Below are 17,531 nucleotides of genomic sequence, written 5' to 3'. Positions count from 1 at the left end.
TGTATGTGTGTGTCTGTGTGTGTCTGTGTCTTTGTGTGTGTCTGTGTGTGTGTATTTGAGACTGCGTTTCTATGTAGATCCGTCTGGTCGCAAACTCAGCTCCTCCTACCACAGCTTACTAAGTACTGGGGTTAAATGGCTGTGCCGCCAGCCACCCTAGCTCAGAGCCTAATATTCTTAGCTTCTTGGTTGCTTATGCCCTACACATCCCATTGGCATATTTGAACCATTCAAGACACAGTTTTTTACATATGGACTATGGTCTAGGACACATCTGGAATCTTCAAAAGGTTTCATATATAATGGAAAGGGGGTCCAGGAAAACCAACTCTTGGACTGAGTGGAGAAATCCCAGATATCACAAGGAAAGAAATTCCTTTTTCATTGCATCTTAACCGCTAAAGGTTTACATAGCTGTACAGTTTTCTTTGGTGTTAGCATTTTAGGAGGAGACCTTGTGGTATTTATCCTGCCTTTGACCTCCATTGGGTTTTCTTCTTTTTTTAAGTTTTTATTTATTTTTATTTATTATTTATTTTGGATACAGTCTTGCCATGTAGTACAAGCTAATTACAAATTGTGGTCCTCCTGCCTCAGCCTCCTGAGTGGCTAGGACTATAGGCATACTGTGTATTATCCTGCTTCTCTTTGGAATTCTTCTGAATCAAGCCCAAAGCAACCATGATAGAAGCTGTATGTTGTTCAATGTTTCCAGTGCTGTGCAGATTTGATCACCCGTGGTCTCCTGTCCCTTGTCATCTGCTTGGGAGACTTTTTTCCACTTTGCTTTCTAGGAAGTATAAAGCATGCTCTCTTGGAACTCTAATTTGTATATACTCTTGTTAAATCAGTTCCCTATAATCACAATATATCTACCACATATGCATGGTTATATCAACCATTTCTTTAGTGAAAGACACACGTAACTCATCATTTGTTTCACTTTGCCATTTTTTTTCTTCTTTAAGAATTGTGAGCCAAGCGGTGATGGCGCACGCCTTTAATCCCAGCACTTGGGAGGCAGAGGCAGGCGGATCTCTGTGAGTTCGAGAGTTTGAGACCAGCCTGGTTTACAAGAGCTAGTTCCAGGACAGGCTCCAAAACCACAGAGAAACCCTGTCTCGAAAAACCAAAAAAAAAAAAAGAATTGTGTTTATGCCTGGTAGTGGCGGTGGTGGCGCACGCCTTTACTCCCAGCACTCAGGAGGCAGAGGCAGGCGGATCTCTGTGAGTTTGAGGTCAGCCTGATCTACAGAGCAAGTTTCATGATAGCCAAGGCTGTTACACAGTGAAACCCTGTCTCAAAAAACCAAAACCCAAAAACAAAAAGAATTATGTTTATTTATTAATTAGTTAGTGTGTACACAAAAGCCTCTTTGCCTTAATATGAATGTGGAGACTATAAATAAATGAATAAGCAAATAAATTAATTAATTAAATAAAAAGTTGGGCATGGTGGCACATGTCTTTAATTCTAGCACCCCCACAGCAGAGGCAGGTGGATCTCTGTGGGTTTGGGGCAAGCCTGGACTCCACAGTGAGTTCTAGTCAGAGCCACATAGTGAGACATTGTCTCAAAAAGCCAAAATAGAGTTCCAGGATAGCCAGAGGTACAACGAAACCCTGTCTTGAAAAGCCAAACCCCTCAAAAAAGCCAAAATAAATGAATAAATAAAGTCTAAAAGAAAAGAGGAAATAGGCTGGCCTCAAACTCAGAGATCCACCTGCCTCTGCCTCCCAAGTGCTGGCATCAGAGGTGTGCGCCACACCACCCAGAGCGGCTTTTTATTTGTATAATATGCATCTGTATGTGAGTATGCATGTGTGCATTTGGGTAACTATGGAGTCCAGAAGAGGATGCTGAATCCCTTAGAGCTGGAGTTAGAGGCTCTGGTGAGCCTCTTGACACTGTGATCCAATCTTGGGTCCTCTGCAAAAGCAGTGTGTACTCTTAATTGCTGAGCATCTTTCTAGACCCACATTGTTTGATTTTACAATTAAAGCCAGTTGCGGCTGCTTTCCTTTGTTACAGATGGAGAACAAATGATTTAAAACATAACCATGCTGCATTCACTGGTAAAATTCAATGACAATAAGAGGTAAGAAAAGGATAATACAGAATTTAAAGTGCTACTGTATCTGCTTTGATTTGACAAGCACATGGCCTTCTTGACATTTGCTAAAACTGTGCTCACATATCTGTCATCACGGAATGTGTGACATTAGTTACTGTGGTGGCTTGAATGAGAACGGCCCCCCAAAAGCTCATAGAGTTCAGTGCTTGTCCCCTCATTGGTGAAATTGTTCTGGAAGAAATGTTGCCTCTGCCTCCCAAGTGCTGGGATTAAAGGCATGTGCCACCATGGCCCAGCTTGTTCAAAGTTATTTTTACGGGGTAACTTTTGATACATATGTCTACTGCTAATACATTAGTCAATTGGTTTTGGCAGACTTGAGAAGCCATGCGGTAGTTCTGTAATATTTAAAGTCACCACAATGTTAGCAAAATTTCCTAAATAAAATGGCAAGTAATTCTTAAAATCCCCGAACAAAACCTGTATGTCAGAGGACGTAGGACCACAGACTGGTTCTGTCTGGGGCCTCTAGAGAACTCCAAATAAATCCCAGTTGCTTCATGTGGGTGCATCTGCACTGAACACCAATGACCACCCGACTGCAAAGGCAGTTCTGTTCTGATTGTGGGGAGCTCCCTTACCCTAACTGCTCCCACTGATATTCTGGTGACAAATTCTGGGGTGTCTTCAGATCTCCACTCTGTACCCATCTGTGGCTCCTGATGTCCACAACACTAAATTAGTGGCACAGTCCAGGTGAGTTCTACACTCCCCTCTTGCTCTGTTTTACAACCCTCCTTCCAGAAAGAGGGAGAAGTGGGGTGGGGAGACGTCTGATTGCTCTTGGTACTTTAAATACAGACAGAAAACAAAGATAGTATAATATAAAGTAAATCTGCATAATAAGGATCAACTCAACAATACCAAGTATAAATAAATGTCTTCGCAAAGGAAGACCAGGCAAACGTCTTGCAAAAAGCATATGGGATTATTTTATTCTTTCCTTTACTTTTCAGATACTCTGAATTTTACCATCAAAAACTGCATTCTTTTCTCCCTCTAAAATCTTGTGGCCAGGCCTGGTGGCAAAGGCCTGGAATACCATCTACTCAGGAGACTGAGGCAGGAGGATCCAAAGTCAATCCCTAGCTGGGATTCACAGTGAGTTTAAGGTCAGTTTAGGTAACTTAGTGAGACCAGGTCTCAAAAGTAAAAAGAGAGCTGAAGATGCAGCTAAACGGTAGAGTACTTGCCTAGATGTGTGTGGGGCTCGAGGCTCAGTCCCTAGCACCGAAGAGGGTGGGGACAAAAATAAATCTGGCTGTGGGGGTGAAATCATGGAAACAAACATTACCTTTGGCCAGCTACTCTCCTTTCAGGCCTACCTTCTTTCCTGGGAAAACCAGGATAGCCATGGACCAAATGCAAAAGCATGCCAATTATCCCAAACATCGGGGAAGGGCAGACTTACAGATAACACTTGCAGGGAAAACAGTTCCCTTGCCCCAGTTTTGTGTGCTTACGTTATCTCATAGAAACCAAATAACACCAAACGACAAGGAGGACCAAAGAACGCACAGATTGTCAGACTCTTGGCAGGCTCTTCCTGTCGCTTCTCCCAATATAATACTAAAAGCCACCAATCAAAGACTTGGGTCTTCTCTCTGAGCTCCATCCCTTGAACCCTATGCATCTCTCAGGTCCCTGGCACCCCACACAAGGTTCGGAAACCCACATTCCACAGAAGACCTCCCTAACACAGAATACCCAAAACCTGCAGTCATAACCCAAACACACACTGGAACATTCCCCAAAAAGCAATGCCTGTATGTCCTTGAGAGCCTCTAGTGTCCCTCAGAACCCTGCACCCACCCCTGAACACCAGCCCTCCTCAGAACTCCACCTCCTTCAAACCTGGGACCCTACTGTGGTGGTCTGAATAAGAATGACCTCCACAGGCTCATGTGGCACCATTTGAGAAGGATTAGGACGTGTGGCTTTGTTGAAGGAACTGTGTCACTTACGGTGGGCTTTCAGGTTTCAAAAGCCCACAGCAGGCCCAGCGTCTCTCTCTGCCTGGGGATCAGAATGTAGCTCTCAGCTACAACTCCACAACCATGCCTGCTTGCACACTGTCATACTCCTCACCATGATGATAATGGACTAACCCCTCTACAACTATAAGCTCCCCCTCAGTGAAATACTCTATTTTATAAGAGTTGCCTTGGTCATGATGTCTCTTCAAAGCAACAGAGCAGTGTGAAAACAGTTACATACCCCTTTGGGGTGTGGAGCACTGACTGGAGAAGCTCACTACTAACAGAACCATGTGTCCAAGACTACCTCAGTACCTCACGCTCCACAGATCCCTGTACTCCGGGGTCCCTCCGGTTCCTCGGATCCACCACACAGACTTCATGAGCAAGTTTCACTCAGCTGTGCCCCTCAAAGTCGAGAGACCAGGGGGTCGGTCCCAAACTTACCACCATTATATGTCCCTCAGAATTGCTCAGAATCTGAGCCCCTGTGGACCTGGTACTTCTCAAATGTCCGCACCCCTAACACCCTGGTGCTCACTGAACCCCGTGGCCCAGAGACGCCTGGTCACCTCAGTGCGTGACATCCCTCAGGAGCCTGGACCCTCCAGACTCTCGCCCTTCAGACCCCAACCCCTCAAGGTTCCCTTGCACCTCACATCCTCGCGCCAGGACTCGGTGCGGCCCGAGGCCGAGGGGGCAGCAGTGCCCGCCCACACGCCCCGCACCTGGCGCAGCTGGGTCTCAGAGGCTCCTTCCTCCCGCCGCCGCAGCTGCTCACGGAAGCGCTCCACCTGATCCAGAAGCGCGTCCACGAGCGACGGCGCCGTGTCCCCTGACAGAGCCGCTAGGCGAGTGCGGAGGCTCGCGATCAGGGCGTCGCGCGCGGCAAGCTGATCCTGCAGGCGCTGCAGCTGCTGGCCGGCCTCGTGGTACAGGCTACAAAGCGCGGCGGCCGCGGGCGGGGTACGGTCCCCAGATGACATGGCGGTGGACTTTCCTGGGGACCCGGGCACCAGCAACTTGTGAGCGTAGCGGGAGCGACAGCCGGCCTTCCCGGAACTTTTCCCGCCTCGCCCCGCCCACTCCCAGGAGCCTAATCAGTCCCCACCCACAGATGGCTCCGCCCCCGCGCACAGCTGGCACCGCCCCCTCCCACTCTGAGGCCCTACCCTGTCTTGACGCACCAGCTCCGTGCAAGAGGCTGTCTGCCCACAGTTCTAGGCTCATCACGGCGGTCCTATTCCCTCCGTCTGAGGAATTTTCTCGGAATCAAAACCAGTCGGCGACCAGGATTTAGGGTTCGGTTTCCTCTGGTACAGCTGCTGAAGGAGAGCAAAGAAATCTAATGACTTCAAACATCGGACGTGGAGTGTGGTCAGGTTTCAGTGCTGGGCTCCTTCCTCTTCAGGGACTTGGCATGTGTTTTGTCACGTAGGGACTTCCCATCCAGGATGCATGGTGGGTCCCAGAGCCAGCCACCATACCCCAGGGTGCGCCTAAATTCGAGTTAGGACGGCCTTAATGCTAGAAGCTGTTCTTAGAGCAGAAGACAAGAGGTGCTGGCCCCTTCCTTCCCGCAGCCTCCATACAGTGTTTTCCCATTGGGAAATGTGTCCTCCCCCAAAGATCCGCCGGGAGGATCTTTCAAAGGCTCTTTGCTAAGGTCTCATTGGGGTCCCCTCATGTGAGGATGCATTTCTCCTTCTTTACTCGGTCTCCTGCGCTCATCATCCTGTCTGTTCCCGCGGTGTGATCCACAGAAGCTCTGGCTGAGCCTGCGGAAACTCACCCACGTGCAGCATCAAACTCAAAGCAAAGTCAGACCTCGACAGGCATTTATGGGATGAACACTCGGCTCGGAAGACCCGGCTCACCTACGGTCAGCTCTTAGCCCTCAGAGCCAAGACCCCTGTTCAGAAAAGAGAGGTCCCAACTGCTGCCTTCCCTACCTGGTAGGGGTGTTGTGGCACTAGAAAATGGGTGTGTCTCAGTTTCTTTTCCATTGCTGTGACAAACTGCCACCACCAAGGCAGCTTATAAAGGAAAGCATTTAATGCCCATAATCGTCAGGTGGTTAAAGCTGAGAGCTCACATCTTGATCCCCAAGCAGGAGGCAAAGAGCAAGCTGAAACCTCAAAATCCCTCTGCTTCTAGTGCCCCACCTCTTCCAACAAGCCCACACTCCTCTGAATCCTTCCCAGATGGTCCCACCAACTGGGGAGCAAGTATTCAAACACGAGCCCATGGGAGTTATTCTCATTCAAACTGCCTCAAGGCACATGTTATGTGATTGTCCAGCACAGTCAGTGTTAGGGTCATGCAGGGAGCATCTTGATTGACAGAGGCAGTGGTAGGATAAAGGAGAAGTGGGCAGGGGTACCACACCAAAGAACCCTGGCCCAGGGCTGATTTGTGCTTTTAAGTTCTTCACTGTTACTGCCGTGTACAGCCTGGGGTGGACCACCCAAGTGCTTTTGAACCTGATGTGAACGGCAGAATAGACGTCAAACAATCCAGACTCTTCCAACACACTCTGGGCCATATGGGTTTGGAGTTTGAAAGCTTTGATTTCTTTGATTTTAGGTAGGTACACATAACTGAGGTGCCCAACCTCTACAAAGGGGTCCTCTTCTCAGTATCTATGCATAGGGGGCGGGTTCCCAGACAATAAGCTGTATTTGACCTCCGTAACTGAGAGGATCCTGAGGAGGACCCTGGGGAAATGGTGGCCGGTGACCTCCACAGCAAAGTCGTGAGATACAATGTGTCTATTGACTTGCCCAGCTCTACACTTTAGTGAAGGACCCAGTTCAGAACTAAATCCTCTGACCCCATAGAAGGCTCCGAAATACAGTCCCAGCTCATCTGTGGCTTCCATCTCAGAGAAGCCACTGTACCACATTTCCCAGGTACACTGCTCCAAGGCTCCTGACAAACTGCAAAGCAACAAAGATAATATCGTTTCAAACTGCTAACACTTGGGAGGTTTCTTAAAAATGTGTGAGGGGGCTGGAGAGATGGCTCAGAGGTTAAGAGCACTGGCTGCTCTTCCAGAGGACCTGGGTTCAATTCCTAGCACCCACATGACAGGTCACAACTGTCTATACTCCAGTTCCAGGGGACCTGGTACCCACGGCAAAACACCAAGTCACATAAATTAAAATAATTAAATAAAAATGCAAGTGAAGGGCTGGAGAGATGGCTCAGTGGTTAAGAGCACTGCCTGCTCTTCCAAAGGTCCTGAGTTCAATTCCCGGCAACCACATGGTGGCTCACAACCATCTGTAATGAGGTCTGGTGACCTCTTCTGGCCTGCAGACATACACACAGACAAAATATTGTATACATAATAAATAAATATTTTAAAAAATGCAAGTGAATATGTGTGTATGAGTGTGTGTATGTGTATATATACATATATAGGTATTATATATGTATATATATAATGTATGTGTGTATGTGTATATATACATATATAGGTATTATATATATATAATGTATGTGTGTGTATGGAGGTCAGAGGTTGATGCTGAGTGTCTGTCACTCTCTCTTCACCTTATCTTTTGAGACAAGGTCTCTCACTGAACCCAAAGCTCACAGATTAGCTACACTGATTGACTAGCAAATTTCAGAGATCCACCTATCTCCACCCCCTAACCCCAACCCCCATGCTAGGGTCACAGAAGTGTGTGACTGTGCTTGGCTTCTCATGGGTGCTTTGAATCCAAACTCAGGTTCTCACGTTCTCTGCTGCACATCCCCGGGCTGTCCCTCCAGTCCCCTTGAAGATCGTTTTGGTTTTGTTCTTTATTTTTTTCTCTTCTATTTTTATTTTGAAACAGAGTTTCACATTGTAGCCCTGGCTAGCCTGGAACTCTATGTAAACCAGGCTGGCCTGGAACTCATGGAGATCCTCCTGCCTCTACCTCCCTAGTGCTGGGATTAAAGGCATGTGCCACCACTGCCCATAATTTTTTCCTTGTTCTTTGTTTTTGACACAGGGTCTCACTCTGTAGTGCAAACTGGAACTCACTTTGTAACCAGGCTGGCCTCAAACTCGTGACAATCTTTCCGCCTCAGCCTCCTGAGTTCTGGATTACAGGTAGAGCAGCCATCCCCAGCTATATCTGAAACCTTTGTCAACAGAACACTAGCAACTGACATTCAACATACGACTCCTCTGGGGTATCTCTCAGCCCCACAGAACAAGTCCGTTTCTAGAAATACAGAGGGAATGGCCATTCAAATTAAGTATGACAAAGTTCACCAAATTTAAGGGAAAAACTTTGGGTTTCTGAGATCTTGGGGACTTTAGAACTGTAGATGAAGATTGCAGAACTCTAGGAACAATTTCCTTCTGTGGCATGGTTAAGAGTCTCCAACTTAACACAGGAAGTTCCCAGCACACGCATGCCTTTAACTGAAACTCAGCTCTCAAGCCTAGGCCCCAGAAATTCATAGGTAAATGTTATTGTTGTTGTTTGCTTTGGGAGGTTTTTTGGGTTTTTTTGGTTGTTGTTGTTTTGTTTTTGTTTTGGGGTGGTTTTTTGTGTTCTGTTTTCATTTTTGTTTTTGAGACAGGATTTCTCTGTGTAACAGCCCTAGCTGACCTGGAATTCATAGACCAGGCTGGCCTTGAACTCACAGAGATCCACCTGCCTCTTCCCCCACTACACACACCAGTGCTAGGATTAAAGGCATGCACCACCACCACCTGGCATTATAGGTTAATGTTCTAATAGTGGAGACCGATGTCCAGTCCAAGAAGTAGGGAAATTATATTGTATATAAAGTATATTGTATACAATATAATATATACATATAATAAAGTATGTTTGTGTGAGTATATTGGTTAATAATCACCATCGGCTTAACAGGAACACACCTGGGGGCGTGACTGTGAGGTTTCCAGGAAGGATTAATTGAAGAGAGAAGATCCGTGCTAAGTATAGGCGGCACCATCCCCTGTGCTAGGGTGCTAGGATCTGGGCTGAATAAAGGGAGAAAGTGAGCCGAATGCCACTGTCATCTCCTTGGCTTTCTGGAGTGTGGCCTCACGCTCCAGCTGCCATACCTCTCCCTTATGATGGACTGTGTCCCCTCAAACCAGGAGTCAAAATAAGCCCTTCCTCCCTTGAGTTGTTTGTTGCTGGGCATTTCCACGGTAAGAAAAGTAACTAATACAGTAAGAAAAAGAAGGGGAGTGGGGGAACCCACCTTAAAAAGGGAGATTAGATGAGCCAGAGTACAGGCCTAGAATCCCAGCATTCAAGAGACCAAGGCAGGAGGATTGCGAACAGCCTGGGCCAGTAGTAAGTGTGTGTGTGTCTAGGAGGTGGCACTTAGAGAAGGTGGGATATCTATTTTAAAGGATGGCGAGAGGCTGGCACTTGGGTTCCCATGAAAGGTACCCATGTGTAGGACAGGAGAAGACTGCGGTCTCTGGGCCCTCGGAGAGATTGCATCTCATTCCAAGTCCTGAGAAGCGTGGGTTTCTGGTGATGCAGGAGCAGGTGGGCAGACCTCTCATCTGATGCTAGCTTAATTGCTGGCAGGCAGTTGTCAGTCTGAAGCTACAGAGCTCTCTTCCTGTGGCTCTCACACAGGTCTTTGGGACCTGCAACTTTTCCTACTTCTCCCCTACTTAATTTTAAATGTTGCGACTTCAGCCTGTCCTTGTGACCTCAAGAGTCAGCTGTGTTTAATCCCAGTACTTAGGAGGCAGAGGCAGGTGGATCTCTGGGAGTTCGAGACCAGCCTGGTCTACAAGAGCTAGTTCCAGGACAGGCTCCAAAACCACAGAGAAACCCTGTCTTGAAAAACCAAAAAAAAAAAAAAAAATGATGCCAACACACGTCAACACTTTAGCGTGCGCGCGCGCACACACACACACACACACACACACACACACACACACACACACTCTGCTCTAACATTTCCAACAGAGGCAGCCTTCACAGGTACGGACCCTCAAGGAAAGTGTCCACAAGGGGGCAGTGTGGCCACAAAGGCTTGAGGACCAGAACCTCAGGCACCAATCTCATCTCCTCTAGGCCTGAGCAACCTCTGATTAGACATCAGGCTGGGTGTCTCTTCCCTGAAACCTCAGTCCTGAGTCTCTGGTTGCTGGATGATAAATACCTGTGCATCCCGACGAACGCCTGGTGATTTCTGGGGTGAGTTGTGGCTGCTGTTGTCCCCAGTGCCTTCTCAGAAGCAGAGCCCTGGCATTTCTGAATGGACTGCGGAGCATTAAGGGAACAAACACCCCCTTCAGTCTTGCGGGTGGAAAGTGCTAGGAAGTATAAGAACACATTGGCACTCCAATGCGGGTCCACATGGTGGGGAGCTCAGCACATACACACTGCTAACAGTCGATGTGTTCTCAGTCTTCAATCTAGACATCGTTCAAATGGGAGGAGCATAAAACTCCGCAGTGTTTGGTGTGTGTGAACCCTCCTTTTCGCTTTACAGGAAGAGCATAATAAAGAAAGCAATCAGGAAGACAAGGTCTAGCTGCCCAGAGGAAGGACCCTGAACTTCAGATCTCCTTTGTTCTGGTTCTCCAGAAAATACGCTGAGAAGGCTTGGCGACAACAGACTTGTTCTCCTTTTCCCAGGCTGCACTGAATAAGACACAGTGTGAAGATTCAATTCCTGTTTGTGAATGATTTTTTCTCCTTTGTGACTGGCAGCGTGAACTGTTTTCCTGTTTCACCTATCTACACACAGCCTCACTCACCTACTCAGCTAACATATGGGAACAAGGTGGGTGCTGGTGATGGGTCCCAAGCTGCAGCATCATCCTTGGTAGCTCTGCCCTTGGCTTCCTCAGGGGAAGAACACATGCACACACGCACACACGTGCGTGCACACACACGCATGCATGCACGCACACAGTCACAGGCACATACACACACACACACACACACACACACACACACTGTCCTAGTAGTGAAGGTGTGTATACCCAGAGGCTGTGCTTAACTTCTAGACCATTCTTTAAGGTGAGGTCTGCAGCTGTGTCCCACTGAGGGCAGCAACAGGCTGTGTGTGCAGCCCTGGTGGGGAGCATAAGGCGCTCAGCAGAGAACTGGAGCAGATTCCTATATTCAGGGCCTCAGGCTAAGAACAGAGACCAGAGCTGAGCCCCAGTCATGTTCTACTCCAGGCAAAGAGCTCAGGGGGCTTAAGACAAGCCCAAGCTGGGCCTTCCTGGGTGCTGCAAAGGTTGAAACGCTGTTTAGTTTGTAGTTTACCATGCAAACAGTGGCTCTGGCATATCCGGGCACGGTCTTGCATCATAACTCTCTTCTTTCAGAAGGACTGAAATACGTTTGTCCAGGCAAGCACAACTCCCACTGCAAAGGACATAAGAAGAAATAGTTCTAGAGCCTAGTATGAATAACAGTGACCCAGAAACATGAATTCAAGTTGCTCCAGAAACATTCCACCATGAAAACAGCTACATGCTGCATGAGATTTTGTGATAGAACAGAAAAAGTCTCAGTCCAAGATGTTTACCAAATATATTGGTGGAGACAACAGGCAGGTGGGTTACAGTGAAAGTCTGCTAAGAACACATCTTAAAAGTCATTCCTGGGGTCAGTGACGTGGACCCAACAATCCTTTCACCTCAGCCTCCTGATTGGTTAGGTCTACAGGCGTGTGTACTAGTCATACCTGGCTTAGAAAACATAATTTCTAGCTTCAAAAAAACAAAGAGAAAAGTTTGTACATACTCATGAAAGATAGAACTGGATGCTAGGGAAAAAGAATATTTAGAAAATATGAAGAACTCTTGAAATTTAAAATATAATCATGGAAGTTTCAGATATAGCTCAGTTAGCAGAGTGCTTGCGTGGCATGTGTGAAGCCCTGGGTTGGATCCTCAACACTGCATAACCTGGGTGTGGTGGCACGTGACTGTAATCCCATCACTCAGGGTGTAAAGTCAGGGCAGTCCGGAGTTCAAGGTCAGCCTGGGCTATGCAAAACCTCTCTGTCTCTTTCCACATAGAGAAAGACAGACATGCACAAATGTGATCATAGAAGTTCAATATTTTATGTGTATGTGCACATATATATATATATATATATATATAGAAACATATATATTATCCTAGGAAAAATATATATGTATATATGTACACGAGTAAAGAAACTCAATAGAAGAGCCAGAAGATTAAGAAAATCATTATTAGATTAATTAATATTTTCATATTTGTTGAGAGAGAGTGCAGGGAGGGGCATGACATGGAGGTCAGAGAACAGCTTGCAGGAATTGATTCTCTCATTCCTCCTCATGGGTCCTGGGCTTGGCAGGTTGGACAGCAAGAACCTTTGTCTTCCAATACCAGCTCAGGACAGAGGAAATCCTGCGGTAAAGCTAGACACTGGAAAACAGGGCTGTGTGAGAAAGAGAGATACCAAAGGAAGAGTCTAGGAGGTATAACATTAAATAAAAGGTCTAGAAAGAGAACATGGGGAGAAAATCAAGTTTCCAGCTTGTACTAGTCTGTACTAGTTGGGTTGTTTTTTTTTTTTTTTGCTTTTTTCTTTCTTTTTTTTTTGGGGGGGGGGGGCTTTTGAGCCTGTCCTGGAACTAGCTCTTGTCCAGTCTGGCCTCGAACACACAGAGATCTGCCTGACTCAGCCTCCCGAGTGCTGGGATTAAAGAACATGCGCCACCACCACCCAGCAACTTTATTGGGTTTTTTTTGTTTGTTTGTTTGTTTTGTCAATTTGCTGATATTATCTGGGAAGAGGTCAGTTGAGAAAACGTCTCCATCAATTAGCCTGGGGGGGAATTTTCTTGATTAATGACTGATATAGAAAGGCCCAGCCCACTGTGGGTGGTGCCACCCTGAGCAGGTGGTCCTGAGTTATATAAGAAGGCAGGCTGAGCAAGCCATGAGGAACAGGGCAGTAAACAACGTTTCTCCATTGCCTCTGTGGTTCTTGTCTCCAGGTTCCTGTTGTGAGTTCCTGCTCTGGCTTCTTTTCATGATGGACTATAAACTCTAAGATGAAATAAGCCATTTCCTCACCAAGTTGCTTTTGGTCATGGTATTTAATCACAGAAACAGAAAGCGAGCTAAGCTAGAGGTTAAAAAGATAGACCGAGGGTTCAGATACAAGAAGGTAAATGGACGTGTGCTTCAGACAATGTCTACAGGACTCTCAGAATTGTGAGTTAGAGACCTTATAAGTGTACAGAGAGAAAGGACCGGAATTCGAACCGTGACAGCCAGCAGAAAACCAACGGTCAGAGACACTGGATATCAGGCAAGGCACAAATCGCCAGCAGCAGCAAGTCCTCAGAAAATGTGCTCCGTCCTCCGGAACCACTTGAGGGTCTGCTTCTCCAAAAAGATGGAGGAAATTGAGAAAGAGGAAGCGGGAACCCCGCAGTAGGGGATTCCACAGAAGCAAAAATGGTGAAGGGAGATTGGGGATGAGAGTCGGTGGCGACCATGACAAACTTAGCAGAGTCCTTGGGGGCTGATGGAATGTCTATTGTACTGGAACGCCTTTGCAGAGATTTGGGCGTTTGACAGGATTTCAGTAACTTATTTCAAGAGGGTGAGCGAAACTAAAATGATGACATTTATTAGCTCCAGGAGAAGCAAGCTGGGGAGAGGAACTGGCTGCTTCAAGGCTACTGAGTTACGGGTGTTCACTTAGCCAGGCAAGCCCTGAGAAGATGAGAAAAGGAGAGTGTGCTTTAGGAACAGGGAAATGAAAGAAACGAAAGAAGGACAGGGTTGAACTGTGGCTTCTGGACAAGGGAACAGGGTAACTGCTGTGTCTGTGAGCCTTATCAACTGTGGGGCTTCTCAAATTCTGGCTCAGACTGTCCTGGAACTCACTATGTAGCCCAGGCTGGCCTCAAACTTTGGTAGTCCTCCTGCCTCAGCATCTCAAGCATTGTGGTTACACCATCAGGTCTGGGTAAATAAACAATGGAACTTGATACAAACCTGTGCCTCGGGCTAATTCATTTTTGTGCTTCTGTAGAGTGTGTCCCTGGAATCACAGTGGCCACTTCTTAAGAGTTTAAAATAAGCCGGACAGTAGTGGTGCACGCCTTTAATCCCACCACTAGGGAGGCAGAGGCAGGTGGATCTCTGTGGGTTCGAAGCCAGCCTGATCAACAAGAGCTAGTTCCAGGACAGGCTTCAAAGATCCAGAGAAACCCTGTCTCGAAAAACAAACAAACAAACAAAAAACCAAAGAGTTTAAAATAAGGAAAACGGATTTTAGCAGTTTAAGTCTATGTCTACTGGAGAGGGAGCATCACTGGGAACATGCTATCACAGGACAGGACAGATTCAGCCCCACCTCCAGTGAGCACCTCTCAATCTCTCTTAGCCTTCTGTGCTTCTGTGGAAGCTTCTTTTTGAGATGGGAAAGCCACACCCTGGGGCAGGGGTTCCTTTTCAGGCAAATGTCAAAGCAGAGCCTGAGTCTGGAGGGGGTCCTTTATTTTTTAATATCTACTTATTTATTTATTTATTTATACAATATTCTATCTGTGTGTATGTCTGCAGGCCAGAAGAGGGCACCAGACCTCATTACAGATGGTTGTGAGCCACCATGTGGTTGCGGGGAATTAAACTCAGGACCTTTGGAAGAGCAGGCAATGCTCTTAACCACTGAGCCATCTCTCCAGCCCTCTGGGGGTCCTTTTCAGGATGACTCCAAGGCTGAGCCTGAGTCTGTCTACTTGTCACAGCTGCCACTCTTCCAGTCCTGCTGCTCTGGAGGTCAGGAGAAGAGGCAGGGCCAGCAAAGACCCTGGCCTCCTCTGTGTGTTGGGGCTGGTCTGTGGCATAGGAGGATTCCAGGGCAGCTTGACAGGAATGGGCACGGTAGGGACCATGGCATTGAGGATTCAGCCCTATGTCCCAAGGTCGGTAGATGGGGGGGTGTGCTCAGGGTAGTATCTAGAAGCCTTGGGTCTGGCCAACATGGCCTGAGGACCCTTGAGTGTGGGAATGGAGACCAAAGTCTAAGGATAAAAGGGTAGATGGGGAGAAGAAATGAGTCTCTAGCAGCCCACGCTGGGCCGGTGCTGAAGATTGCGGGACCCATCCAGAGCCCATTGCCAGGTCTGGAGGGGCAGGTGATTGGGTGAGCCCCATGTTCATTCCCATTAGGCAGAGCCAGGGAGGCAGCCCTAGGGGATGGACAGGACAGCCCTCAAGTCTCCTGGGCCAGGCTCATCTATTTCCCCTTTCCTTCCACTTCTGGTCAAGGAGGACCTTTCGGTCACATGTACCACTTTCACCCATGTCTCAGTGACCAGTGTTGACATGAGGAGGGCTGGCCACCCCTCCTGGCACCACTGGCTTAGGTGACTGGTGACCCTTTCTGGGGATAATGGGGAACCACACACTGTGAAAAGCCACAACTTCCCTACCCAAGCCTGTGGTCTTCCCCTTCCAGACCCCTTCGTTTTCCTGAAGGTCATGTGGAGAAAGAGGGCTGGAGGAGACCAGAGGTGGGGTGCGGGAAGGGCAGAGGGCAGAGCAGTGTCTGTGTGGACAAACACCGCCTCCATCACCCCCACCGAGCCCGGAAGTGGAACCCAGAATAGCACAGGCTGCTTTCAAGTTCCAAATCAGGCTCCGGGGGCTGAGAGCATGTTTGGAGAGTAAAAATAGAAACATCAGTACGCATGAGGCCAGGGTCTGCCGCCCACGGGGTTTGTGTTTTTAAATAGGATTTTTTTTCAACTAGGCGAGGTTTTACGGTGTTCTAGATCGAAAACTGATTCAGATAAACTTTTCAGTGGGCAAAGCCAGAACCATGCTGGGCTTGTCACCAAAGTCAGGCAGCCTCCCAGGTCTGTTCCAGCTTGGTCCTGCTATCTTCAAGAAGCCTCCTCCAGCTTCATCTGCTCTCTGACTGGCCAAGAAGCCTGGCCAGGCACAAGAGATAGTGGATGCTTGGTCAAACGCTCACAGGTTGGAGCCAGGTGAGCAGGACCCTGTGTTGACTGGCAGAGCCCTACCCTGCAGGGTGTGGTAAAAGCTGAAAGGGACGTATGCATGTGGGCATGGCATGGCAGCCTGGAGAGACCTCCTGTGCAGGGATGCTTAGCTGGCTCTCCCAGGGCACACACAAGACTGGCGCAATAGAGAAGAGCCTGTAAGAACCCAGACCTGCATCAAGGCCCTGCATGTGCCCACACCATCTACAACTTAGCATGTAAAAGTCCCTTCAGCCACTCACTACCTACCCTCTGCCCCTACCTCTACCTTGATGCTTTCTCGTGCCAGCGCAGGAGAACATATCCTGTCTCCTTGAGCCAGGCCAGTGTGAGAGAGCCACAGGCTCTGGCCCTGGATAAGATGAGACCCAGTGTGCAGTGGTTGCAAACAGCAGCCTCCTTGGTAGCGTACCCAGCCTATTACCTGTATGGGTTGCCCTAAGGGACCTTGCAGACAATGTTCTGGCACTTATTCAAGTCTCTGATCTCAATGCTGTCGCCAATGTAGGTTCCAGACAGGCATGCGGGGTGCCTTTGGGAAGCCCCGGGGCACAGTGGCCAGGTTCACCTTGGGCAAGTCATCATGTCCTTCCGCACCAAGCTGCAGAATAAGGAACATGTGATTGAGGCTCTTCATAGAGCCAAGTTCAAGTTCCTTGGCCGCCAGAAGATCCACGTCTCAAAGAAATGGGGCTTTACTAAGTTTAATGCAGATGAATCTGAAGACATGGTTGCTGAGAAGCGACTCATTTCTGATGGCTGTGGGGTCAAATACATCCCTAATTGTGGTCCCCTGGACAAGTGGCGAGCCCTACACTCCTGAGGGCTTTCACGGTGTTCTCCTGTACCTTGCCAAATCATGTTCAGTAGTAGTAAATGTCACATCCAGACTGGAAAAAAAAAAAGACAAGACTCAGAACAGCTCCTACCCTGCCTGCTTTTCCTGCCAGCTATGCTCTTAGGCCAGTCTCCCAGCAGCCTCAGCCTTGCCCTCATGGTCTGCCTGATGTCTCCATGTCTGGTTGAGGCCAACCCTCCCTCCCATACACCTCTTCCCAGTGAGAGTCTAGCCTGAGTTGACTCCGTCCCAAGGTTCCCAGGTCATGAGAGTCCCTTCCATGCCCACCCTCAATGCTTTGGTCTATGGATTGCCCTGCCTTCTGCTGTCACCCAAATGAGTGACCAGTAGCCTTTCACTTTGGTCCTACCCAGAACCAGGCCTGCCAAGGGGAAGCAGCCTCGCTGTGAGGTGCTTGTTAAAATCAACAGTGACATTCCTGGGGATAGAAATGAGAAAGTCGGCCTAATGAATCCTCAGACCTGATTGGTCAAGCAGGCCTAATGTTTCCTCGGAACATGATTGGTCAAGTGGGCCCCTCCCTGAAGCACGCTCTCCACTGGCTTTGTCTACTCGTTCAC

General features: G+C 48.1%; 1 protein-coding gene and 1 pseudogene across 4 annotated transcripts in view; one reads left to right on the top strand and one right to left on the bottom strand.

The window, feature by feature from the left end:
- Window positions 1-10,504, bottom strand: part of Tnip2 (TNFAIP3 interacting protein 2) — a 29,175-nt gene extending 18,671 nt beyond the window's left edge. For 2 of the 4 annotated variants that reach the window (XM_075943894.1, XM_075943896.1), the window contains exons 1-3: window positions 10,256-10,504; window positions 5,284-5,436; window positions 4,840-5,111 (exon numbers count right to left, since the gene is read on the bottom strand). In XM_075943894.1, coding sequence (XP_075800009.1) covers window positions 4,840-5,111; window positions 5,284-5,341 — 330 coding nt within the window. In that variant the 5' untranslated portion in view covers window positions 5,342-5,436; window positions 10,256-10,504. The remainder of the gene's footprint in view (window positions 1-4,839; window positions 5,112-5,283; window positions 5,437-10,255) is intronic. The other 2 variants (XM_075943897.1, XM_075943895.1) reach the window with 2 other exon arrangements.
- A 5,960-nt stretch (window positions 10,505-16,464) lies between these two features.
- On the top strand, window positions 16,465-16,572 carry LOC142833267 (small nucleolar RNA SNORA70; annotated as a pseudogene).
- Window positions 16,573-17,531: the final 959 nt, after the last annotated feature.

The sequence above is a fragment of the Microtus pennsylvanicus genome, chromosome 12 (assembly GCF_037038515.1).
Source record: "Microtus pennsylvanicus isolate mMicPen1 chromosome 12, mMicPen1.hap1, whole genome shotgun sequence".
Lineage (NCBI taxonomy): Eukaryota > Metazoa > Chordata > Mammalia > Rodentia > Cricetidae > Microtus > Microtus pennsylvanicus.
The sequence above is the reverse complement of the archived record's forward strand: the minus strand, read 5'-3'. Positions and strand labels throughout refer to the sequence as shown.